Below are 25,507 nucleotides of genomic sequence, written 5' to 3'. Positions count from 1 at the left end.
TAAAAACATAATAATCATATAAAAATAAATATAGATAAATAAACAAAAAAATACATATAATGACCAATTAAGCCATCTTACCTTTCAGTAGCTTGGAGACGGGTCTGCTTGGCATCAAATAGCTGTCAATGAGGTAGATAGCCACTGAGAGCGCCACGATCCACATGATAAAATACTTCCATCCTGAATATAACGTAATATAATATAATATAATATAATATAATATAATATAATATAATATAATATAATATAATATAATATAATATAATATAATATAATATAATATAATGTGATACAAAATGATATGAAACGATATAATAAAATATAACGTCCATGCTTCAGTGTCTGTCAGACATCTTAGCATTTATTACAAATACCTGTATAGACTTTTTTTTAGTTGAACATAATACATTGGTCACAATCATTGAAAGACAGGTTATCAGGAAGTAACTTTGGACTAAGTGAACACTATATTTCTTACCATAATTGTAGCTTATTACACTTATTTTTACAATTCAGTTCAACCGCTTTAGGCTATCAATTGTGTTAGCACTGAAGTGTGTGTTTTTTTCTATTCAATTCAACCTACCCCCAAAGTTTCGTATTATCGCACGCCTGAGGGAAAACATGGCTGCTGGTTTTGTCTTCTTCACTTCATGATATGTTTACTGAAAGATAAGGACATATGAAGTTTAGGCACAAAAGAATTCCCGATCCCAATACCCCATTTTCTTATCTACCTAAGTATACAATTTGAAATTTGAACAACTGTGCTATGAACCTTAAAGAACAAGGTCTGTGCAGATAAAGAATCTGCCTGAGTTAAAATAAAGCCTATGACGTATAATGGTAAATTTCCAGTAATTTGAATCAAAATGTTGACTTTCTAAAGTGTCGTACATAACATAACTGCCTGGTGAGCTGGAAAGTGCTACAAAGTACTAAAAAATCTACAGGATGATCTGGATTTACGTCAGAAATAAATGCATCTTTGCCTTCCAAAAAATTTTAATAAATGTCAAAAATGTGCATATACATCAAACCAACTTCTTTCCAAAGCAGTGGAGGGCTACTTAGTTAAAAAGAAAGTAAAACTGATGAACCATCTGTCTAAATGATGGTAGTACTAGTAGTAACCAGGTGGGGCGACTCAAAAGGTTCATTGGTCCAAAAAATAGTAACATCTTCATCGTTTTTTTTTAATCAAGGGTTAATTGGTCCAAAGGTTCCATAGAGAACATTCGGACCAATGAACCTTCGGACTAATGCTACCGCCCCAAACAGTTAGTGCCACTATGACAAATAGTACAGACTCAGATTCTTTATTGATACACACCTCATGCAAAAGGTACAATCATGGACATCACAACTAACTATATCAATGTATCAATAAATAAACATATATATATATATATATATATATGAACATCATAACAGACATGCTGAAACTGTCTGTCCGATCGGTCATGACCGGGAAAATTTGTCTGGACCAGTCAAAAATTGGACGTGGTCGGTCCAAAGGACCGACAAGAGTTTTAAGAGCCACACTTTTAAATTACGACTCATCATTTGACATACATGTACTTCCCTAATAAAATTACATAAAACACAAAGCGTTTTTTTCCCTTCCATTTCAAACCTATCACATTCACAAACAAAGTAAGCTACCTAATCGTACTGGTAGTATCTGTCTCAAACGAATAGGGTAATTTTCGGTCCGACAAAAATCCATTTGGTCTGGCAAATTGTTCACTACTGCCAGTCCAAATGTCTGGCCACTCTGAAAAGTTTTCAGCATGTCTGTCATAATTACATAAATAGTTAAATATGAGCATAATACATAGAATAGTTCATCACTAATTTGCCAGGGTTGATCTATACACTGAGTCTCTGCTCACAGTGCATGGGGATGGCACATTGACATTGTGCAACTGAATAAATCAGCAAGACTTGCTTATTTCTGGGTCGTCTGCTAAGTCGGTGGGTGGCTCTGCCTGGCAATATGGTGGATGACCCGACAAACAAATAGCACCAATTTGTTAAGTTGTATCAATTGAATAACTATGATATTTATTACCTAGTATTATTCTGCTTTCATACCACCCTATTTCCTTGGGAATGACAATTTCCTGTGTTTATTTGCAACCGGATTAATTTTTGCTAGTGTATTGCCCTGTATCCCGCTGCATAACGCATTTTAGGTGGAACTTTTGGGTTGATGATATGGGTACAACTACAATGGGAGATATATACAGTAAACGTGTCGGACAGCCAAAGGTAAATTGCATCCTTTTTCGTCTTACATATATAATTTCTTGTTACACAATCACCTTTTCTCAAACTTTACATCACACATACTCACATTTTTGCTCAATACCATGGCACAGATTTAAATGAACAGCAAAAGCTCCCATCTTCTTCCTTCCTCTTAACGATATTGACACAAGACACGCAGGTAACGGAGATCAAAGTCGGGAATAAAATACAACTATATTTACAACATACCTTCATTCTTTCTCAGAAGAAAACGAATGCTAGGAAATTAACAAAAGATAAGGCGATTTTTATTCAAATTATTTTGAAATTCTATCAAATAAGCATATTTGTTGCACAAAGTGCAATTTGAAGGGCGTAATTTTATATTACCCTAAATTAACCAATCGCAACATCTCTAGGAAGTGGCCTCGGAGGTGTCTGCTCTTTTCCGATACTTCCGGTTCTCGGTCACTGGCAATGTAGAGAAGGAAACGAAATGGCTGTGCATCAACAGAGTTTGGCGCACGAAGTGCACAACTTCGTGAAAAACGCCCACAGGCTCAGGGGTGTGCTGTCAGAGACGGAAAGTATGTTTAAAGACATCAATACGTGTGGGAACTTCGACCAAGGTAAGAACGGAAACTGTCAAAGTCCCGTGATAAAAAGACCCGGCAATGTTGCCTGTGTTTGTGGTGACTCTTGTTTTGTTGACAGAAATCGGTTGTTGTTCCATGTCAGAAAAATTAGTGTTGAAGCCGTCTTATATTGAGAGCAAATCGGACTGGAGCATAGATTTGGATTTAAAAGACTGTGCTAGTCAAAGTAGATTTTTTTTCATGCGTCAGAGAGGGTCAAGTACAATATTTTATGATTCATCAAGCAGGAAATAGAAAAGTTTGACCCAGTTTTTTTTTCACAATTTAAGAGAAAAAAAAAGAAAAGGAAGTAAACTAAAAGTGCAAGTTGCATCTGCCATGCATAAAACTTTTCAAAACAACTTGAAACAGGAAGTTTCATTTCATGCTTTCATTCTTTACAGTCAGTCTTGTTTTCATTGTCAAAACAATGAAAAATAAAGAAGGAAAAAATAAAAAAGAAAGCTGTCAGTTTTGCATAGCAGTGACTAATTTTATCCAGAATAAGAACTCGCAAATCATATTTGTCATACTGTGGGTTTTGGACTGTTTAAATAGAGGGTAACAAAGTGATTTATTTTGACTGCACAATAACACAGGAAAACAAAAAGTTGAAAGTAAGAAATTACACAGGTTAAGATAATAATAAAAAAAGACAAAATTTGTTGGATAGCAAGCCTAAGTATATAGTGTTGAGGTACTGTTTAAGCATATAATGTATTTATTATTATTATTATTATTATTATTATTATTATTATTATTATTATTATTATTATTATTATTGCTGCTGCTGATTTTGTTGGCATGAAAACACCCTGATAAGGAGAGCTGGGCTCAGCTGTGATTGTAATCACCTTCTTTCTATCCTGAAAATTCAACCAAAATTTATGACAAAATTTTAGGGATATTTTCTCCACTAAGAAATAAACTCGGCCACGTTTGATGGAGGAAGTAAGAACATATTTCCATGTTATCCAGCAACAAACAATGATTAATGTTGTTAAGTATTTCCATTCCCATATGAAAGACTTTTTAGGAATTTTTATATTTCAATCAAGTAACGTTTGTTTCTGTACTCTTGGTATTCTCTTAGAACACTTTCCCCATGCGGAACTGGTTAGACAAGAAAAGATATCTGTAATTTGTTTTTGAAAGGTAAATTTTTATCTGATACTTAGAAGATGATGATACCTGGGAAAAAAATCTGTTCTATGTTTGCGTAGACTGTCTGCTTTGACTTCTGTACACTCCAAATGTATGTGTCCTTTGTTTATTTATGATATAAAAGTGGCACAGGGTAAGTTCCAATCATGGGTCACTTAGTCAGCCAGTCAACATGTGGCAGAGATATGTGACAGAGATAGTGATCATTACAACCTGGTGTAGGTGGACATCTCTGGGGGAGATTTATGTCTGTCTCTTTTCCATTGTGTTCCAATGAACTGTTTATTACCTTAATATTTTAGCTGTTTATCTATGGATTGGTCTTATTCATGTTATTCTGTTAATTTACCCTTGTAAAGTCTAATGAGCATTGTAAATGGATTTTACACTGTAAATAAATATTATTATAATGATAATAATTATTATTATGATATTGAGGGGAAAATGACACCTCATCTAGCCCTACTCGCCGCCTCCCACCCAACTTAAAATTTTTGATAAGAAATTTAATGTGGGTACTGGTCAACAAAATTGTACCACAATTTAGATGCTATTTGTGTCATGGTAAAAGCATAAATAAATTATAGCAGAGAGTTTTTTATACAGAATTTAATAGATTTGTACGTGTATGTAAGTCAAGGTTGAAGTTATACAATGATATTCTGAAAGGTCTTTTAACATGAGTTTCTTATGTTTTTAGAACAAACCGTTGTTGCCGAGATCCTTGCTGAGGAACGCGGGGAATTGGAGCACGTTTTAAGTGACCCGCCATGTTTTATCATCCTTGGCCAAACTTGCTACGCAAAAGCTAGCGTAGTTAATGAAGTATTTAACCAAACAGTGCTGCCTCCTATTGACGATGAAGACTTTGACACAAAATGGCGGATGGCACGATTCAAATACGGTGAACAAAGAACTATCAGTCGATCGATACCAGGGAGTTACGAACTTGTAGATAATTTAACTGACAATTATCATTCATGGCGAACAATCCCCAGTCAGGATTTAGTACTGCGTGATTCTGAGGCCAGGGAACCGGTGGGAACTCTGCCTTGCTTAGAGGTGAACCTCAAACATAACGTGCTGAAGGATGACGTTCAGGTGATTTTATCCCCGACCAACTGTTCAGCCTCTCTCAGTGAAATGGTGGCTTTGTACAAGGAAGATGTCTTACCTATTGTGATGTATGCTATTGGTGCTGATCAGCTGACAGAGAAGGTAGATACACACACATATTCAGGGCTTGACATTAAGGGTGGCCCACTGGCCCTGGGCCACTGAAAACCAACCTAGGGCCATTGAATCACTGGGGTCACTGGCCCAAAGAGCAAGTAAAATGCCATGTGCAAAATAACCCTTGCAATATTTACCGATATCTCGGGCCAGTATCGATAAAAGTTAGTTTCAAGCCCTGATATTAGCATACACATGTTCAGACATATAAACATGCACAGGCATTTGCATATGCACATACATACGGAGCACTCAGAACAAGTTGATCCTTGGACTAACTGATCCACGGATCAAATATGGCGCCATCCACTTGAAAACATGCCGAGCTGCTGGGAGGGTGTGCGTTGGAGATGGGAATCCATTGTCAAGTGCATGCCATATTTGATAGGGAGACTAGTTAGTCCACGGATCAACTTTGTTGGGAATGCTGTCATACACAGACACGTGCTTATCAACTGGACATCTTTTCCAAAACACGTGTAATATTTCATTAGCATGCATTATCTGAAATTAAGATGTCCTCATAATATGACTGTAACTGCAATTTTCCATGTAAACTTAGTGCAAACATGGAGACAATGTATTGGGGGGCTCACAAATATAATTATACAGTTTTAGATGTGAACTGCTACTATGATTAATACTAACATGTTAATAATTGAGTAATAATGATAGTAGTGATTAATTTAGAACAGTTCTGATAGCCAGGAGCGGGTGTAGAGTTGTGAACAGTGTGCCAGAAGCAGTGTGTTATCTGGGGTTCAGCATGGCATACACTGTGATATAGGAGAGATAGCAGCCACTGATAGCCTAAAGTTAGAAGTGATGTAATGGGGAAGATAACATGTCATATTTCAGGGATAGGAAACCTATGTTTTAAAGATACTGCGTGATAATCCTTATGGCAAAGTTGTGAATAGGGGTACATCACAGAATTTTATTTATTGTTTTGTTATTTGATGTGCCTCTGGCGGTATGGAGCATGGGGAGGTAGCCCTTGTGTTTTCCCCTGAGTTCATTGTCACACTTTTGTATATGTCATACCTAAGGGCTCATTCCCTATGAAATTATCTCTCTACCTAGATGGATCCAACTCCAAGGGGTCTGCAATCAGATTGACAGGATAGCTATGTTGAGTGCCTTGTTGGTAACCAGGCAAACCACACACTTTATAAACTAGTCCAAAATGACCCATCTCAAAAAATCACTTTTTCCCAGTTATGAATTTATTGAAGCTATAAGATCACTTGCCAATGAAAAACACTGGCAAGGATTTCAGTCCTGTAGCTCCCGTTACTCTTGCAGTATTTGTAACTTACAAGTCCAAAGAAACTCCTAGTGAACAAGAACTTCAGTTGAGTTGATATAAGATATCACTGACATTTTGTTTAGTGAGTTTATGGACCATACTTGTCTCACAGATGACACAAGTTGTCTGGGTCATTGTAATACACTTGTGTCAATCATTAACTTGCAAGTAATGACAGAACTGATTTGAAATATATTTTCTTTAAGAAGAGGAAGTGGTTGTTTCCACTGGCATTAAGCAAATATGGATGAGTTCACAATGAAGGTAGATGGATCCAACCTGGTGGGGATTCTTGCTGAGTGCAATTGAGTGCAACTGCAATGTATGAGCTGAAGCATATGGCTTTGACATTGTCCATAGGAACTCGGTGTGAACGGCAATGAAGATTTCTTCATTGAATGTAAATTAGCATTAGTATTTTATAATGAAAATGTTCTTTGTTTTCAGGATCTAGAAGAGCTGAAGGAATTGCATGAAGCAGAACCGGAACTGCCTGTATTCTTTGTCCGGGTACCACCGCCGCTCCCCCTGGACCTGACGGATGGACCAAGTAGGGTAAATGGCGTCGGCCCAACCAATGATTACCGTAACAGTAACAGTAAACGTAATTCCAAGAGAAACTCTGCTGAATACAAGATAGGACTGAATCTTTTCCAGCAACTTTGTGATATAGGTTTCCTTAGTATGCTTCCAACGTCCACAGAACAGGTGCTCCAAACCCTGAGCTCGTCCACATCTAGTGGCTCAGGAGAGCACGTTATCATGGAGAGCGAATTGTTGGAGAACTTTGATCAGTTTACGCCTTCGTTAGTGCAATACACTCAGCGTGTACTACGGCAGATGTTAGTGGCCGTTGCCGGGGTGATGAACCAAATACATGGACGCTGCTTGAAAATGATTATCATGACGGCGTTTGACATGCAGAGAGACATGATGGTGACACCGCGCAGATTGGAGTTTGCGCGTGAAAAGGAGTGTGAGTTATACAACTCACTTATGGACATTGCCATGAAGAAGCAGGACGAGATAAAGACGATCATCGCAGAGACAGTTCAGGACATGAAGGAAAAATTGGTAGCGAAAGCTGCAGAATATGATTTCATAGGTATTGATATTGCTATGTTCTTGCTATATAAGCTAAGGTGTGTTGGGTGTCTTTTAACATGCTCAACTATCAAATTGAATTCACACAGTGATAATGAACATTTTAGAACTGATGAGTTTGACATAAAGGTCCTGAATGCGCTGTAATAATGAAGGAGGGTTAGAAAACTACATTCAGCCTGTTTTTTGTCTCTTTTCTGGTGTAAAATAGAGTGTCCAAGCTCTATAATAACAGTTATTTAACTGTTGTCTTTTGACTGTGCACTTAAGCAAGGTGCCAGAACATCTCTTGGATAATACTTTCTGCGAGAATCAAATTTCAGATTCTGACAGGCATGGATTTGATCTCTATGTTTTGAATATGATGTTGAATTGAGCCAGTACGTCAGTACACATGGTCAGAACTGTTGGTAAGGGTCAGGGTCAAACATAGACTTACATATAATTATAGATAATTGACCATTGTATTTTGGCCTTCTAGTTCGAATTCTATCACCTCTATACTGATTCAAGATGGAGTTTTGTGAACCAGATTACACCACTGATTCATATGAACATTGTCTTTTGACCTTAGAGTTTGAATCACAGATGTGGCTGTGGAGGTTTGGAGGCATTTTCAAACATTGCTTTCATGCAGATTTTAAAAACAATAAAACAGTGTCAGCTTACCTGCCTGTTGAAAGATTGAACTTTCTGGACCCAGCTTTATCAACAATGAATAGGGGTATCTTATAGATGACACTATTCATTGTAGATAAAAGTTTTATTCTCATGTCAGGTGTTCTGTAGGTAGTGTTTCCTAAACAGTAGATACCTATTTTTTGTCTCTGATATTTCTGTGTTGACAGTGGTGAAAATGGTTGCTTTCCTCAGGAAAAACCTCTTGTCCCAGTTGCCCTCACGGAAATCTTCTCTAGGATTCCTGTGGGACTGTACAGGAGTCTGTAGGATCATATAGGAATTTTATCTGGTCTTATAGGAAATTTCTATAAGGGTGATGAAACTGTTCCCAGAAGTTCACAGGTACCAAAAAAGAACTTTGTCTCAGTTGACTTTAGAGTGGATTTTTCTAAGTTGATTTGGACATTTGGGTTGAACATCCTTCAGTTGGTTTTGCATTCTTGTTGAAATCAATAAGCATCATCCCTTCCTTGCTGATTCTAGCCTGAATAGGAAATTAACTGCCAAACACAGACAGTCTCATCATGTATTGGGCCAATATATTTTGACTGTCTGGTTTTAAAAGGTTGTTGTAATTTCCTCTGCCAATTGATATGAAGGAGGTTGTATTGTCATCAGTGTCTGCTTGTTTGTTTGTAAGTGGCCAAGGTACCTCAAATGTTTTATTGCAAATTTTGCTGAAATTTTCAGGATAAACAGTTTATCAGGAGGGAAATACATCAGTACAGTTTCAGCTGAATCCAGGTCTCCTTATATTTTAAAAACATTTCTTTATTTTATTTTTATACCATATTTCATTACCATTTTCCCATGACATTGGTCTGAACTCTTGGTGTACTCTGTAGATTTTATAAGCAGTGCTGTCTCTATGATAGTACCTGTATTACCTTCAGTCATCTAAAGACTCTGTATGTTTACTTATTTACACTGTCAACTGTTTACTCTCAGCTGAGATATTATTCAGATACTGTTTATATATATATATATATAGATATATGACATGTGATATCTAGGCCAGACAATGCTATGGCACTGAACCTCTGACTTATTTTATCAGTTTTATCCAAATTACCAACTTTCACTCAATCTGAGGTAGTAGCAAAATAGTGCACTGTGGCATATTTCAAATAAAGTAGTGTATAGCAGGGAAGAGATTTTTTCAACTTCTGGCAGATTTCTGCTGTCATTCTTGAGGTCCATGCAAGTGTGCAATAAAAATGTGTGTGTATGTAGAGAAGATTGAGGGGGAGGAGGAGTAAGGTTTGGACATTAGGCCATATTTTCGGACTTTCTTTTTCACTAAATGGCAGTATTGCCCTTGCTGAAGGCAATGTGTAGGATCTTCAGCAGCTGGTGATATATATTGTATGCTGACAAGAGCTCAGAAAATGTTGCACCATCAATGCTGGGCATCTTAGGTTTGACCTTGACCTTGACCTTGAGCCTACTGCCCTAAAGAACTTTTGAACTGAAATTGGTCCGAACTTTTAGACATTAATTTTAATCTACTTGAATCCAAGTTAAATCAGGAATGGTCTAATTAAATGGGTTTTACATAACTTTTAAAACAAAAAAGTTGTTGCTACTTTTCATAAACTACATGGACCAATACATTTATATTATAGTGTGTTGTTCTCATAGAAATTCTTGACCTTGGGGTCAATGGGTGCACAATCACAGGTTAGTCACCCTGTCACATGACCGTTTTGAAATCTCCCTCAATCTTATCTATTACTGCACCATGGGAAATAAAGCATAAGGCCTTGTAGATAAATCTGTAGTCTAAGAGAAAGCTGAGCGTATTTGGCCTCGTGGTCTTTGATTTTTCTAATGATAGCAGTTTAGGAATTGTATAACTTTGAAATCAGCTTGAGGGTTACAGATTTTTGAGTCACTCTTTTAGCCTCCAGAAGCATTTGCTGTGTCATCTAATCTGCAGCTAGAGGAATTTTATTTCTTGAATTGAATTACATTGATTTATGTATGCATTGACTTATGAAATACTAATGAATCAGTACATGTAATATATGCAATTAATTACATATAAGAAATGTTTAACTATTTATTTATTTATTTATTTATTTATTTATTTATTTATTTATTTATTTATTTACATGTGTGTATATATTCAGGGGTAGACATCAGTGATTCCGCAGAGATTCGTACAGCGCGGGACCTGAAAATCTGCACGGGGCAGGTAGAAGAGCTGCTGCTTGGAGCCCTGAATAACGCCATCGCGGGCAAACTGGTAGAATCTGTGGACATACTACGAGACAGTTATACAGGTATAGCTTAGGCCTTGTGTCTCTTAACACATTTGCTCTTTTGTCATTTTTCTACTGTTTTATTTTTGTTCTGCCATTTATTTTGTTGTCTTCAATGGGCTGTCCACTACGAAGTGGTTGGGTCCTTTGCCACTGTTGTGTTAGAACTGGTGCTGTTTTGATCATGGTGACTGATGAACAACCTTTGCAATAGGCTGGCTGGTGAGTGGCAACCAAGGTGACCCAACATCAGCAAACTTTTTTTCACCTCCCTCCACCCTAAATTAAACTCTTCCCTGACACTTACCTGTGTAAGACACTTGTTAACTAGGGGCAAAACTGACGTGCAATAAACTCAACATATATTTAACGTGGTCTATGTTTTCAAAGAGCTGCCTGTTACATGTAGTTTAGGTGACTCTTACCCTAATAGCCAGGCCGTTAAGTTAATTGCCAATCTCTCTAAAATGGACTGATCCTAATTAGTGTTCTACTTGGGGCACATTCAGAACCAGTTGATCCGCGGACTAAGTAGTCGCTGGATCAAATATGTTGTGATCCACTTAAAAGCATGGTAAGATTTAATTGCTCTTCTCCTGCTGGACGGCATGCATTGGAGGTGGGAATCCATTGTCAAGTGCACGCCATATTTGATCCATGGACTAGTTAGTCCTTGGATTAACTTGGTTGTGAATGCAGCCTTGGTGTGAAGAGGATATTACTGTACTCTATATACGCAGGTCATGAGTAATAAATCATAAGTCTCATGATACAGATCTACAGGGAGTAAGTGCCTGTCATCAGAAGTCCTGTGATGGCCTACAGGATGGCAAGACCATAGATATAATCCGTGCTTGGCCTTAACTGTCACCATGTTCCATGTTTTAAATATTTAGACAATCTGAGTATCATATAGTGATTAGGTGAAGGTTATTTCAGTAGAGTGAAACATACATGGTGAATTTGGTTTTTAATTGTCTCTTGTTTGATGGTGATTAAAATATGAATTGTTTCTGAATTAAACTATACATGTTTTTATGATGACGCATCTTGTGTCACAGATGAAAAATGTGTGTAGTCTCTTTGGAAATAAATTACTTTTTTTACCCATACAAAATATATCTACTTAAAGTCACAGTTGTATAGTGGGTTTTATGGTCAGATAAAGTTTGTTTTAACCACAAAATAAATTAGAGCAAGTGATTTCATTCCAAACATTTGCCACACAGTTTTATTGCATTCAAAGTGAGAAAAATGTATATATAATTATTTCAGGGACACTCACCAGGTGTTTGGAGAGTTTAGAGAAGGCTGACAGGGACAACAATGAACATGCTTCAACAACAGAGGCACTCAAGCAGGTAAAATGATAACTAGACATGCAGGCATACAGAATATCACAATACAGCTATCACTAGAAAATTGGTCTGAACTTATGTTCAAAATAAGTTAATAGAATAAGCAGTCCTCCTAAATATATATAAGTATTGGTCCAAGATATTCACAATGTCTTTCCTGTTAGATAATCAGCATAATATTTCATTTACCATATTAGAGTAATATTGTGGTTTAAAAGTGGATGTTGAGATTTATGAATTATTACAATCCCAGTGAAGATGGCAGTGTAGAGTGCTTGCTTACATAGATGTACAGTATGTTGGTTGTTCATGTCATGCTTAGGCAAGTTGAAGTCTGCCCTTTTCATGTTATTTATATAGACCACTGGTGTATTGTATTGTATTGTATTGTATTGTATTGTATTGATTTGTAGGGTGCACACGCATATATATATATACACACACATACTATAGTGCGTACACAGGCACGCACATGCACACACACGCACACACACACACACACACACTCAGAGAGAGAGAGAGAGAGAGATACTGCCTTCATATGTTCATGCAGATTAGATATGTTATTATTCAATGCACCTCATGCTGTATTCTTCAGATCATCAATGCAGCGTACCAGGTGGAAATCACAATCAGAACCAGCTCCTCCTTTGTCAGAATACTTCTAGAGAAGATGAAACAGGTTGGATAGCTAGTAGTAAATGGAACGATATGTCAAGATTGATTTATTCTTTGAACCCTTTAACATTTGTGAGCTGTAGAAATTGAACATACTAGTTTTCTTGACCAGTACAATACAACTGCCCTAAACCAAGTTCATTTAAAGTTACGAATAAAAAAAAAATGAAAAATAGAATAAGAATTAGAGAAAAAAAGATCTTTCAAGTTTAAAGATGCATACAAAGTCCATTTTTTGTCACAAAAACCAACCAAATGCCAGCATATAGTTCCAAGTAGTATAACTAAGAGAATTACCAAAATGCATTGTTTAATTTTACCCGAAAATGATGTTTGAATGGATTTTTCTGCTGGCATTCTAAGCTGTATGTCAAAGGGGCAGGAAAGTAGGTCACGAAAGTAGGTTAAATTTACAACCACAAATTTAAAGAAAGGAGCAGTCTAAAGGTCTTTCATGGCTGATCGAGTGATCTATTCAGTTTATCCCTTGGCATGTCGAATTTATTTTAGTCATATAAGAATCTAGTAGAAGTGGTTTACATGTGTTACTGGGAATCCACGCTCCACCGCTGCTCGGTTCGTATGTACCTTTAAGGATAGAGCCTTTTTAGGTTGAATTGACAAAATCACCTGTGTAATAGCTGGCACAAAACTTAGGGTAAACATAACTACGGGCAATTGAAACTGTTGAGCATTCTTTTTAATTTTTCTTTGTTTTCTGCTTTTTGCCTGTACATTTGACAGCTTTGCTGCCTTGTTATTTCTTCAGCTCATTCAGTCCATGCCCTGGAAGACACCACCAAGAGTCGACGAGAATTGGAGGAAAAAGATGGCTCAGGACATGATCAAAAGCCTTAGTGAAGCAAGGTAAGGTCAAGGTCAAAAGATTGAGGTCAAGGTAATCCTAGGTCGTGGCATAATATGAAAAGAATCTGAAGCCTCAGTTATGATGAGGTTGATAGTGTTACTTTTATCATTTTTTGGATTATGTATTTTATTTTAAGTTTATGAATACTTAATTAGCTTTGCAACACTCTAATTTTCAGACAAATGATATATATTCTTGTTCAATCTTTTAAATCTCTTCTTATTTCTAGAATGTGTTCTTGTTTTGGAGATATTTCTTCAAGATACATGTCTCTCACTTACTCTGTTGATAGTAGTCAGTTTTATTATATACAGAGTCCCACGTAACACAGTTACCCACTCTACTGAATTACTTTTATTCTATTAACAATAACCCCAAAGCCTTGTGTCTGCTGAGATCTTTGTATGTATTAAGAGTTGAAACTAAAAGAGCAATGTTTTCAGGAATGCTGCTCCAGTGAGGTAAGATGAATACGTAACAGGAAGTGAGATTATGTGTAAACATTGAAAGAAAAAGAGTCTCTCTCTCTCTGCCTTGTCCCAGTTTCACAAAAGAAAATAGGGCTTAGCTAAGATTGCAAAACAACACGAACTTCTTTGTGAAGATGCACTTCAAAAAGAATTTGATCAAACCCTTTCTTCTTTCCCCTTTTCCCCTACTTGTCTGAGAAGTAAACCCCCAAAACAATTTCTGATAATGTTTACTGTGAACTCTACTTACAGTGATGACTCTAAGCTGTTCAGGTATGTTATCCACAATAAACAGGACCCAGTCATTTTATTAAAGGTCCTGTCATCATGTTTTGAATATCTGAGTTCATTGCATGTTTTCACAGGGGAATTTAGACTCAAAATTGGTCTAACGTTTTAAGACCCAAATCTTAGTCTGTTTGTCTCAAGATTGATTGCAGTAATTGTCCAGTGTGATCAAATATTTCACCTGTTTTATACTGAGAAAGAAATGGACACTGCTTTGGATCAATGGTAACATCCATTTTAGCAGAATATGACAGGTTTGTTCTGAATAGTAGTACAGACCAAATTCGGTCTTTAATTTTTTGTGGAACTGGCCCTGACAGTCTTAGCCTGGCAACCTATATAAATACAGTTATTTGTTTGTGATCCTTCACCCCCAGTCAAATAAACACAACTTCAGTTTCTTATCCATCATATGTTTTCTGAAGTAAGACTTTTTTGTGTTCCTTTGTATTCCCTGGACTATGAAATATATCAAATTAAGAAGTAATCAGAGCCTTTACCAATTCAAAAGCCATGTGACAAACCACGTCCTAATTGGTTTCTACATGTCAAGGTTTATATCCTTCTCTCTGATCATAGTTTTTATATGGTAATTGTTAAAAAAAGTCTGCCCCCTCCCTCCCCTCCACAAACACATGACCACCTTCAACCAACCGAGAAAATTTTTGTAATAGATAATTATTTTCCAGTTTTGTCACACTTTTTGTGGCATTAATGTTTTTCCCTATTTCTCCCCCCCCCCCTCCCCCTTTGCTGCTGATCTTAGCAGCATCTGTTGTGAATTACCTTGTATGACATATTTTATATTATGTGAACACCTTCAAATTCATAGAGCAAAACACTGTGATCTTACAGTTTAAGACCTTACAATTTGTAATGTCTGTCTGTTTGTTTTCTTAGTCATGCATCACTTTAGTCACAGGTTTCAGTCATTGCTCATATTTATCAAAAGGCATGATTACTCCAAGAAAAGTTTAGTTTCAAATATAGGAAGATAAATACTGAATTTTGTGGTCTGATCAGCAAAGTAGTTGAAAAAGGAAACAAAATGTCAATTTTAAATTGATGAAAACTATCAGAGTAACATAGTTGTGACACTCAAAGCAAATATAGTTTTACCCCCTTTACACTGGACGGCGTCCTCTCTACGTCCTTACTGCGACCATGAAATTTGGCATCACTGTGGTCTAAATAAGGAGGCAAGAGCATTGATTTTGTATCAGAATGAATGCTCAATGATCGGCCAGTTGTCGCCAAGTAAAGTATTAAAAATTTTTAACTCTCAAATGGGGCCGTACTGCTGGACGCAGAAAGGAAGCCGTCCAGTGTAAAGGGGCCATTACTTAAATTTTTTACAACTGCTAAACCAACAAGTAACATGCTGTGATCTTATTATGAACATTTATCATTTTATATGAATGTTTTATTTTTATGGCACTTATTAACATGAAAAAAATTCACTTTATTTCAGACTTGCCAAAAGCATCTGTGCACAATTCAAGGAGCGGCTCAAGAACTCCCACGAGCAGTTCTCTGCTGCCCTTAAACAGCTTGAAGCAAAGCATTCTGGGAGACTGGAGAAGACAGAGGAACAGCGACTGAAAGTGAGGAAGATCCACGCTCCAAAAGTTGCTAAACTAGCCCTTGAAAGTATATCAATGAAGGATTTTATCTCATTTGGTGAGTTTAAGGCAGGTGTGTATTCTATCCTTAGCTTCATTTTCTAATCTCCATCTGTGCATCTTATCAGCACCAATCAGAAACAAAGATTTAGTCATCTAGATTTTGTGGTTACAAAGAAAGCCATGTGAGGAAGTTATAAGAACCTTGTAACATAGATAATTTTAAAACATCAGTTAGATTCTGCTGACAAGAATGTATGATAAGCTGGCACATATGGATATTTAAAACTCAGACTAACAAATCCAGAATGTTTCAAAACATTGATCTTTGGGTAATGTCTATAGGAACATGCAATTATGATATACATGATGACAGACATGAAAGTTTTCACATCTTTTTAACATCTCTACTTCATATCTGTCATGTTCATTACGTCATGATCAGTTTATTTATGGTTGTGTAATATTGGCAAATCAGATGATAATAAAAGTGTACCTATATTGATATGATGGCCATTTAGAACCCCAAACATGAGTCTTGGAGTCTTTCTCGTTAAATATTATATATAAGCGTGACAATATCCACATCCTATCATTCCAGGCATGCCTCAGCTAGGTCGTGAGATTGGCCGAGGTCAGTATGGTGTGGTGTACTCCTGCGAGAACTGGGCCGGAATCCACAACTGTGCCATCAAGTCAGTGGTGCCACCTGACGAGAAACACTGGAATGATCTGGCGCTGGAGTTTTTCTATACAAAGTAGGATTTACATATTGTTGTTGTTATTATTATGGAAAAAATTATGGAGCAGTTTTGAGTAGGTGTGTTACTGCCAAGATACAGATACTTAGAAAAAGCAAGATTGAAAAAATAAATAAATGAAAAATAGATAAATAAGATAAATTTAAGAAGAGAAGAAATTAAAGAAAAAACCTGATGTAGAGAAATCATGATCTTATTTTTTTTATTTTCATTTATTTTTTTTTGTCCACAGAAATGTCCCAGAGCACCCTCGTGTAGCCGGTTTACGTGGCTCAGTGATTGACTACAGTTATGGCGGGGGCTCCTCTCCCGCTGTCTACCTCATTATGGATAGAATGCACAGAGATCTGTATGCTGCCATTAAGACTGGACTGGACTGGCAGAGCAGGTAAGGGGATGTGGGGATGATGGGTGTGGTTGGTATAGGTATGATTGGAATTAATAGGTATGATTTGATGGATATGTGGGTATAGGTTTGTGGATATGGTTTGGTATAGGTATGATGTGTATGTCAGTATGAGTATGGTGAATATGATGGATATGAGTATGATGGGAAGGATGGGTATGGGTATTATGGATACAGGATGGATATCGGTTGTTCCTTTTAACACTTGTTAGGATGTTACTTGGCCATTACAATATATAACAGTCATTAAGACAGTAATGTTATAAAGATATTGTGTTTCAGGTTACAGGTAGCCGTAGATGTAGTAGAAGGGATGAGGTTTCTCCACAGATAATAAATTATTACAATGATATTGTGTTTCAGGCTACAGGTAGCTATAGATGTTGTAGAAGGGATGAGGTTTCTCCACAGATAATAAATTATTACAATGATTTTGTGTTTCAGGTTACAGGTAGCCATAGATGTTGTAGAAGGGATGAGGTTTCTCCACAGTCAGGGACTTGTCCACAGAGACATCAAACTGAAGAATGTGCTGGTAAGACATCTTATCTCACCTAACACAATTAGACACCAAGAAAGAAATAAAGGGATAAAATGCATGTTAGACCTTAATAAAGTAAAAATAGAAATTATAGATGTTTCTGCCAACTAACCTTTATCACCAAGTTCTACCCTATCTAAGTGGTGCAGTAAATTATATTTTATCCCTAGGAACATGTATTGTAGGCTGGTGTCAAGTAATACCAACCTTTTGGCTTATATACAAGTGCTGTTATCTAATTGTGGCCTTTATTTCAGATGGACAAACAGAATCGAGGTAAAATCACAGACCTGGGTTTCTGTAAACCTGAGGCTATGATGAGTGGAAGTATCGTAGGAACGCCTATCCACATGGCGCCTGAACTCTTCAGTGGGAGGTACGATAACAGTGTGGATGTCTACGCCTTTGGGATCTTGTTCTGGTACGTCTGTGCGGGACATGTCCGACTGCCGTTTGCATTTGAGCAGTGTACGAGTAAGGACCAGCTGTGGATGTCTGTGAAGAAAGGTAGGTGGCAGCACTAGCAGGCTTGTCTTGGGGACAGTTTTTACGTTATGTTTAAGTTTCGTTGAACATATGAGTTTCAGGTAATACCACGTGACAACAAATGCACTCTGCAAGATTTGAGATTGGTGACAACATTGGTTATCAGGTGACAGTCTGAATGATGTGTATGCATATAGAAAAACAAGTCTCTAATTTTATAATGTGTGACTGTAAGACAGAATCCATAGAAAACTAACATATTGAGATACATATTAATAACTGAGTTTATTGACCCACCATTTTTTCAAACAAAATTATACAACTTCTACAAAACTACTTCTCTAAGTAAAATATGTAGATCTGCTTATCTGAAAATATTGAATGATATCTGTATTGTAACAGATTGAGGAATGTCTGAATGGAAATAAATTGATATAAAGTTTAATTTGAATGATATGAGAAAAGTAAATTTGTTATGAATTTGGTACGAGTTGATATAATCACATCAGCATGGGGAAATCTCTCTGAGCTCTGAAGACAGGTCTGTGATGGCAGGTGCTGATTCTGCACAAGATGAAACACCTTCAGATTGCGATGATTGTTGCTGATTGGTTGACAGCAGTTGTTCTGATGAAGTGATGTCTGCTGAATTTGATGATTGCAATGTAATGAAAGGTGTGTCGGGAGTTCCCCCGGGGGAGGCTGGGCAGTGTTCATGGTTGTGTCCATGTCCATGTCTCTCTCGACCATTTTCTAATTTTGGCATGGCGTACAATAGTTTTTCCCAAAACCAGCTGTCGTCTGCTCTCAGGTATGTGTTTGTAGACAGATAAAGTTTAAGGTCAGAGTCAAGGTCACTGGGAATATCACCCAATACAACCACAATAAGATGGTTGCTGCGGTCTTTCAAAACTTGATGGTGGGCCGTCTTAAACTCGTAAGTGCACCACTCACTGTGGATGAAGTTCTGAGAAAGAAGCATGATTGTACGCTTGCTGTTCTCTACAGCCTCCACGATAGATTCTGCAATAGACGCGCCTGGGATGAAATGTTTGTAGTGGACGCAGACTTTGAAAGGCGGAGTTTGATTTTCCAGCCCAGGCACAAGAGTTTGCACGACATATTTCTCATCCAGGCTGCTGTACGAAATGAAAGCATCGTAGATTTTGTCAGAATCTTGTTTATCTGATTTGGAGAAAAATCGAAAACGAAATTTGTAGTATAGCCATATTCTGACCTTGAGATTGCATTTGTAGAGAAGAAGCATACAGGCGATGATGACCACAAAACTGCCAACGAGACCTCCAACAATGGCAGCAATATCTGCCTTTTCGATGGGGCAGCCAAAATTGTTATCTGGGACATTTTTTATTGATTTTCCCAGAGTTCCTGGCTCACCTGAAACACACGTGATGTCGTCAAGGTCTTTGATGATATTGGAATTGTTCAAAAGCCAGTGTTTGATACCTTTTGCAGAGCAGTCACAGTGCCAAGGGTTCCCACCGAGATAAAGATCATTCAGCATCAAATCTTTCTCAGTTTGTCTGGTGGAAATGGTCTGAATGGAATTGTATCTCAGAGATAGTGTAGTCAAGTTGTGTGGAAGTACCTGTGAGGTAGGGAAAGTAGAAATAGAGTTATTATCCAGATAAACTTCTCTGTACATTGTCTCAGACATGTCAGGGATGGTCTCCAGATAGTTATTACTGACATCCAGAATGGTCGTGTTCTGGTCAATTTTCTGAGACATGTGAATGAGACCCTGCCACGAGCAGTTTGTGATCGTTGCATCATCATATCTCCTATAGATGGTGCTGCAAGCAGTATTTCCATCACTGACAGGACAAACCAGATTTTTGGCGTCCACTGCAGCAAGGTCCGTACCATTTAGAGAAGGAGGACCGTGACACTTTAAGCTGTTTTCGTAATAGAACCTCAGATTATCATTAGCGTGACTGTTTTTTTGGATAAAACTCAGGAAATCATAGAGAAGGCAGTCACAGTGCATAGGGTTGTTGCCTATGTATATAGTAAGAACATGCCCCTTGGACGGACCTATAGCAAAGTCTGGATCAAAGTCTTCAAGGGCAGGCGGAAGGTCCACCAGTCTGTGAAAGAAGGCGAAGTCTATGGAAGGCATCTGGTTGTGAGAAAGTTTCAGCGTGTGCAAACTTGGCATGTTTTCTAGTGCATTACCGACCCACATTCCACTGGTGGAATCTTGGAATCCGAGCTCCAACCCACTAATGGAATTATGGGATAGATCAAGGTACTGGAGCGATTGTAAATAGGAGATACCACTCTGGATTCGTTGGTATTTGTTATATGACAGATCCAAGTACGTCAGGAACTGATTCCAGGCAAATGGATGCTCTTCTTTATCACCCACTTTGGCCAGCAAATTATGGCTGAGGTCCAGACGTAGTAAGTCGATTCGATATTCAAATGTACCATCCTCAATTTTACTGAGAAAGTTGTGACTGAGGTCTACTCGTGTCAAGCTGGTGAGATTTCTGAAAATGCCACCTGGTATTGTCCGAAGACGATTCCAGCTGAGGTCAAGAATGTGCAGGTTACGGAGTCCGCTCAAGGTATGATTGGTTATGGAAACAAGGGCATTGTCTGTGAGGCTTAGTGAGGAAAGGCTGTAAAATCCTTCAAGAAAGTGATCCTGAACTGATGTCAACTGAGGGTTCCCAGAAACAGTCAGTGATTTGACCTGTTTAAGGCCTCGAAGAAGTCTTCTTGTTAAACTTTGGAGTCTAGTTCTCCTTATTTCAACAGCTTCCAGGTTTAACTGACTTAATTCGTCAAGAATTCCATCTTGAAGTTCAGTATCTGAAATTGCCTCAAGAATTAGTGTCTGCAATGAAGAAAACAAAGCTTCTGGTGCGATGCCTCGAAGTGAGCAAAACTTCAAGTGCAAACCTGACACGAGGGGAACCAGCGTGGAAACGTAAGGCTGAAACATATCTCCGAAAAAATGGAAATTTTGTGATTTTCTGCAGTCGACCTGTAGTATTCTGTTGTCTTGTATAGAGGCGTTGAAAATATTGAGCTTTGCACAGCTCAGTTGGTTTATCCATCCCGTTTTCTCAACACCTGTGCACTCACAGCCAGCGGGACAGTTGTCACTTACATGGGATACTCCAGCACAAGATTGTATTTTCAGCAGCAGGAATACAGCTATCACAGCAATGGGAATGATAGAACTCATTTCTGGGTGTGTTATGTTTATATGCAGTTTGCTTATAAAGTTCCAGTGTCTTTAAATTTGCAGTAGAATTGTGCAGCTCAGTTTTCTTTCAATCAGAGCTCTCAGAACCTCACCATATACCATTCCTGGAAGGGAGAGAAAACTGGTTACAGTATCCAGGTTCAAATGCCAATGAGTCTTGTAGTATTCAGCACATGTTGCCTCACTTAATAGTCTTAACATATGCATTTTAGAATGTTTATAAACTGACTTCCTGCTTTCAGTAATGATAATTTGCATATCTCTAGTGCCAAACAGACGTCCTTTTCAGGCCCTCATGAGTCTGTCTGTTCTGTTGCCAAATTCTTACTACTCGGTCATTTGCTTGCCACAATATCTGGTGGTATGATGTCCTCAAAAGCCCCCCAGAGAACTGGCTGTCTGAAATAGATTATAAAATTTTATAGCACTAAGGAGTATAAAAAGAAGAAAAAAAAATCCTCGATTTCCATTTTATGCATAGTACTTACCAGTGAATATAGAAAAGGATAAAACATGAATTACAATGTAATCACAATGTAAAAGATATGGATGTGTACAAACACTGTCAATAAATGGTAAGGAAACTCTAAGATACGGAGGTAAACTTGCACTGAATGGTAAAAAACCATCACAGCATTTCTGGATGATGCAAGCACTCTGCTAAAGACGTGTTTCCACTAAAATTGGAGTTGATTTATTTTGGTATAGCCCACCTTGGCCATATCCATTATGGCCTATTATGATAGCTGGTTTTAAGAGAATTTCAAATTTCAAAAAGTTTTTCAGTTTAATAAACCTGTTTTTAATGTCTCTTTATTTCTTTTTATTAGGTTACAAGTAATTAGGTAGGCGAGGGTTAAGGGATGACTGATAAGCCCTCACCAGGAAATTAGAATTTAAAATGCTGGACAAGTCTGAAGAAAAATTATAAAAGGGTGTCAGTCTTTAAGTGACAAGTTGAAAACAATGCAGTCAGATAACAGATTTGCACGCCTCCTCTTGTCTCAAACATACTCGTAATAATTACCAGCTTTTCTGTATTTTATTCAATGTTGGGAGGAATGTTAAATTGTTGGTCTGATTTTATTCAACGAGAGTCCCAGTGTAGTTGGCTAGATCTACATACAGTAAATACATTGGGAATGAGCCCTTAGGTATTTGAGTTGAATAGGCCCCGGGTGCCATATGGTGCATGAAGTCAGGTCTAATCCAGAGCAATAAAAAAGGTTTAAGAAAAAAGTGATTTTCTGTCTCCTTATGAGCAATAATGTCAACACGTAGCACCATTTACTGCAGATATGTATAGTTGATGGCTTAGGAAACCACTTCACACTCTTTACACACTACAATTGATGGATGGAGGAAATTGATGGAAGTTGACCTAAATTGGGTTGTAGATGGATGTATGGTTGTGTAAAAAACTAACGTGAATATATACAGAAGAGTGTAAACGTAAAAGCTCTTAATTGTAAAATAATGTTTGCTTTCTTTCACTGATATATTTTAACCAGCAATTAAACACCCACCTAGCTTCATCAAACAAATGGGGTTATATAATAAAAGCAACCTTGTTTGGCCAAATCTTGAACAATCGATATTCTTTGTTCCCTTCTCTCTTGTTATGCATGGGACTATGAAAATTTGGGGTACACTGGGATGGAGGAGACATAAATAATCCTTTTTACCTTCAGAGAAAATGATATGGCAAAAAACTTAAGTACAATTAAGATATGTTATATAGCAAGTGCAATATGCTCTTCACTCACCTCATTGTTTATCACAACAATCATTTTTCTCTCTCTCTCTGTTTCCACCCTGCTGTCTTATGACTGACATTAACACAACACTAGGGATTGCTTTCACCCACCCATTCTGTGGACTATTTTATCAAAACATTGTGGTTTTTGACCCGGCCAATAGAAAACTCACCCACAATATAAAAGGACAAGCCCAAACCCCTTGGTTTTCACCCAGTTTTGAAACCATGCGTACAAATGAGTAATATATAGTTTTAAATAAATCAAGGTGACATATATTAGCACTATAATGACTTCCACATAGAAGTTCAGGGTGACTGCTTTGGTCTTGAAATGTCTACATTGTGGTCTTGGCACTACTGTACCCTCACCTTACAGCTAAATTCTTGTCATTGTTTCCTCTCGCTAAAGGTGTGTTTAGACACGGAAGATAAACCTGAACCGGTTTAGGTCTCAAGTGTGTTGCCATCTCCTTGTGTGGCTTAAGTCACCCGCCTCCTGTCATATATTTCAACACGTCAATACCTACTTTATCATACAAAAAAACTTTTCCTCTTTATAAAAATGATGCGGCAAACAACTTGTCTTAAAAGATCTGATGCCCATGCATTCTGATATTTTACTCACCTTATGCCTTACTGCATGGGTAGGTCGATCTCACAGATCGAGTTATTTTAGCCCCAAAATTTGGAACAAAATTGTAGCCCAAACTATGGCCTAACTTCTGGCCCAGCCTTCTTCAGTAAAGACAGTAGTCTGGATTGATATAATTATTACACAAGGAGAGATAAGAACCGGATGTCCAACAACAGGATGTCCAACAACAGGATATCCAGGTACAGATAACAGGATGGTACTCCAGTTATTACTGACTGTTACAATACCTGTAGTAACTGTTACAATACCTGTAGTAACTGCTTTTGTCCTTTAAAAACTTTGACTCTTTTATATGGCATAGAGTAGGCAAATCATCTTGTAAATAGCTATACTAGTAGGTATATATATGCATCACTTAGCTTAGTAGGTCATTAAGTACCTGTGGCAGTTGCTTTCAATGTTTTACTTTTTACTTTGGTTGGTTTCTTTTATATTTATATTCTGTGTTATATTATTATTATCTGGCATGACAGTGATATATGGAAGCCTTAGGATGTATGCACAAATTAACACACACACACACACACTCTCTCTCTCTCACTCTCTTGAAAAGTCTACATAATATTTATATATGTTTTATGGAAAATAACTGATGACCTGAAGGCATGCTATGAGACAGCAACTTTTAACTGTAACAGTTTTTAGACACGCAGTCGAAACAGCTATATTGTTAGCTGTGTACAGTTATGCTTTGTTGTGATGGCAGTTAAGTTGTACCGAATGTATTCATTTTCCTGTAAGGAGTGTTGACCTGTTCCGGAAGGGCAACTTCTAATAATAGATTTTATATATATCTTTTAACTTTTTCTCTTCTTTTCAGTTTCTTTGTGCTCCTTGCACTTTTTTTATCAAACTAATTACAAGACAGAATTTTTGTTAAAAACTTTCCACCCAAAGTTTTTTCTTTTCTAAACAAATTCATCCTAGTCACTTGTCTGAACTTCTTGAACTATTCAACCTCTGAATACTCACTATTAGACTATATTGACTGAAACCTGGTTTCTCTTGTATAATTATTCCTCATGTACCAGTAATTCCTAGTCAGCGGGATCCTAAGCCCGTCTATACTCAAGTAGCACATCTCCTTACTTTAACCCCAATGTCTCTAACAGTTGGTAATGTTCTGCCTACCTAGTGCATGTTAAGCCAGTATAAAGATTGTTTCCTGTTTGGACTACCTGGCTGTGGTCAGCACAGCGCCCTCTTCACTTGTTTACAATACTCTACTCTGTCTTGACATTCAGTTCCGTTTGTTGTAATTGTTCTTGCTCTCTGTGATTAATAACCCAGTAAAGCAGTCAGCGCCAATATGAAAATTGACCTTCTACTCCTGTATGTTGATATTAGATAGTAGTTTAAAGAGCTTTATATAAGAAATATATCACTATAATTATTACAAAGTGAAAATCTAATGATTTTTGTGTACTACAGTGACAAAAAAATCCATCCCATTATGACGTTCTTACAAAAGCCTTTTTGGTGATGAAATAAGAAAGTATAAACTAAAGTAAAATACACTGCTTACCAGTTCAGTTGTTCAGCTCAGTCTGATAGAGCTAGATCCTGTAACGATGATTCAGACACCAGAAATGTTGATTTAGAGAACCAATTTAATCCAAAATGTAAAAAAAAATATCAGATTGTCAAAGATAAACTAAAAGTTGCTATGATAACAGTGCCGTGTGGTTAAAATAAAGTGATGTAAAAACAGAAGTAAAAAATAAAGGACAG

The 25,507-nt window shown here is 37.3% G+C and overlaps 3 protein-coding genes across 14 annotated transcripts in view; 1 reads left to right on the top strand and 2 right to left on the bottom strand.

The window, feature by feature from the left end:
- The window catches only part of LOC106162449 (protein O-linked-mannose beta-1,2-N-acetylglucosaminyltransferase 1), a 31,667-nt gene extending 29,128 nt beyond the window's left edge, over nucleotides 1-2,539 (bottom strand). For all 6 annotated transcript variants that reach the window (XR_015335081.1, XM_087015600.1, XM_087015601.1 and 3 more), the window contains exons 1-3: nucleotides 2,363-2,539; nucleotides 590-668; nucleotides 82-183 (exon numbers count right to left, since the gene is read on the bottom strand). Coding sequence is in view for 5 of the 6 variants with exons in the window: in XM_087015600.1 (XP_086871726.1) it covers nucleotides 82-183; nucleotides 590-629 (142 nt within the window). In the remaining variant the exon portion in view is untranslated. The remainder of the gene's footprint in view (nucleotides 1-81; nucleotides 184-589; nucleotides 669-2,362) is intronic.
- A 152-nt stretch (nucleotides 2,540-2,691) lies between these two features.
- The window catches only part of LOC106175497 (dual serine/threonine and tyrosine protein kinase), a 31,791-nt gene continuing 8,975 nt past the window's right edge, over nucleotides 2,692-25,507 (top strand). The window contains exons 1-13 of one of the 2 annotated variants that reach the window (XM_087015596.1): nucleotides 2,692-2,885; nucleotides 4,756-5,273; nucleotides 7,045-7,702; nucleotides 10,515-10,667; nucleotides 11,922-12,007; nucleotides 12,603-12,686; nucleotides 13,452-13,549; nucleotides 15,780-15,988; nucleotides 16,532-16,688; nucleotides 16,924-17,079; nucleotides 17,461-17,496; nucleotides 17,578-17,632; nucleotides 17,896-18,145. In XM_087015596.1, the coding sequence (XP_086871722.1) occupies nucleotides 2,753-2,885; nucleotides 4,756-5,273; nucleotides 7,045-7,702; nucleotides 10,515-10,667; nucleotides 11,922-12,007; nucleotides 12,603-12,686; nucleotides 13,452-13,549; nucleotides 15,780-15,988; nucleotides 16,532-16,688; nucleotides 16,924-17,079; nucleotides 17,461-17,496; nucleotides 17,578-17,632; nucleotides 17,896-18,145 (2,593 nt within the window). In that variant the 5' untranslated portion in view covers nucleotides 2,692-2,752. Of the gene's footprint in view, nucleotides 2,886-4,755; nucleotides 5,274-7,044; nucleotides 7,703-10,514; nucleotides 10,668-11,921; nucleotides 12,008-12,602; nucleotides 12,687-13,451; nucleotides 13,550-15,779; nucleotides 15,989-16,531; nucleotides 16,689-16,923; nucleotides 17,080-17,460; nucleotides 17,497-17,541; nucleotides 17,633-17,895; nucleotides 18,146-25,507 lie in introns of both variants that reach the window. The other variant, XM_013557528.2, reaches the window with a different exon arrangement.
- Nucleotides 18,391-25,458, bottom strand: LOC106175499 (protein toll). Of its 6 annotated transcripts, none has more exons than XM_087015597.1 (2): nucleotides 25,302-25,458; nucleotides 18,391-21,761 (listed from the first exon to the last, which is right to left on the bottom strand). In XM_087015597.1, exon 2 carries the CDS (start codon nucleotides 21,339-21,341, stop codon nucleotides 18,630-18,632), a length of 2,712 nt encoding a protein of 903 aa, XP_086871723.1. In that variant the 5' UTR covers nucleotides 21,342-21,761; nucleotides 25,302-25,458; the 3' UTR covers nucleotides 18,391-18,629. The 6 variants fall into 6 exon arrangements, with proteins under 6 accessions (XP_086871723.1, XP_013412987.2, XP_013412983.2 ...); XM_013557533.2 differs by lacking the exon at nucleotides 25,302-25,458 and adding an exon at nucleotides 24,908-25,121; XM_013557529.2 differs by lacking the exon at nucleotides 25,302-25,458 and adding an exon at nucleotides 24,749-24,911.

This window comes from Lingula anatina, chromosome 6 (assembly GCF_051362555.1).
Source record: "Lingula anatina isolate TDL-2025a chromosome 6, LinAna3.0, whole genome shotgun sequence".
In the NCBI taxonomy this organism is placed as follows: domain Eukaryota; kingdom Metazoa; phylum Brachiopoda; class Lingulata; order Lingulida; family Lingulidae; genus Lingula; species Lingula anatina.
The sequence above is the reverse complement of the archived record's forward strand: the minus strand, read 5'-3'. Positions and strand labels throughout refer to the sequence as shown.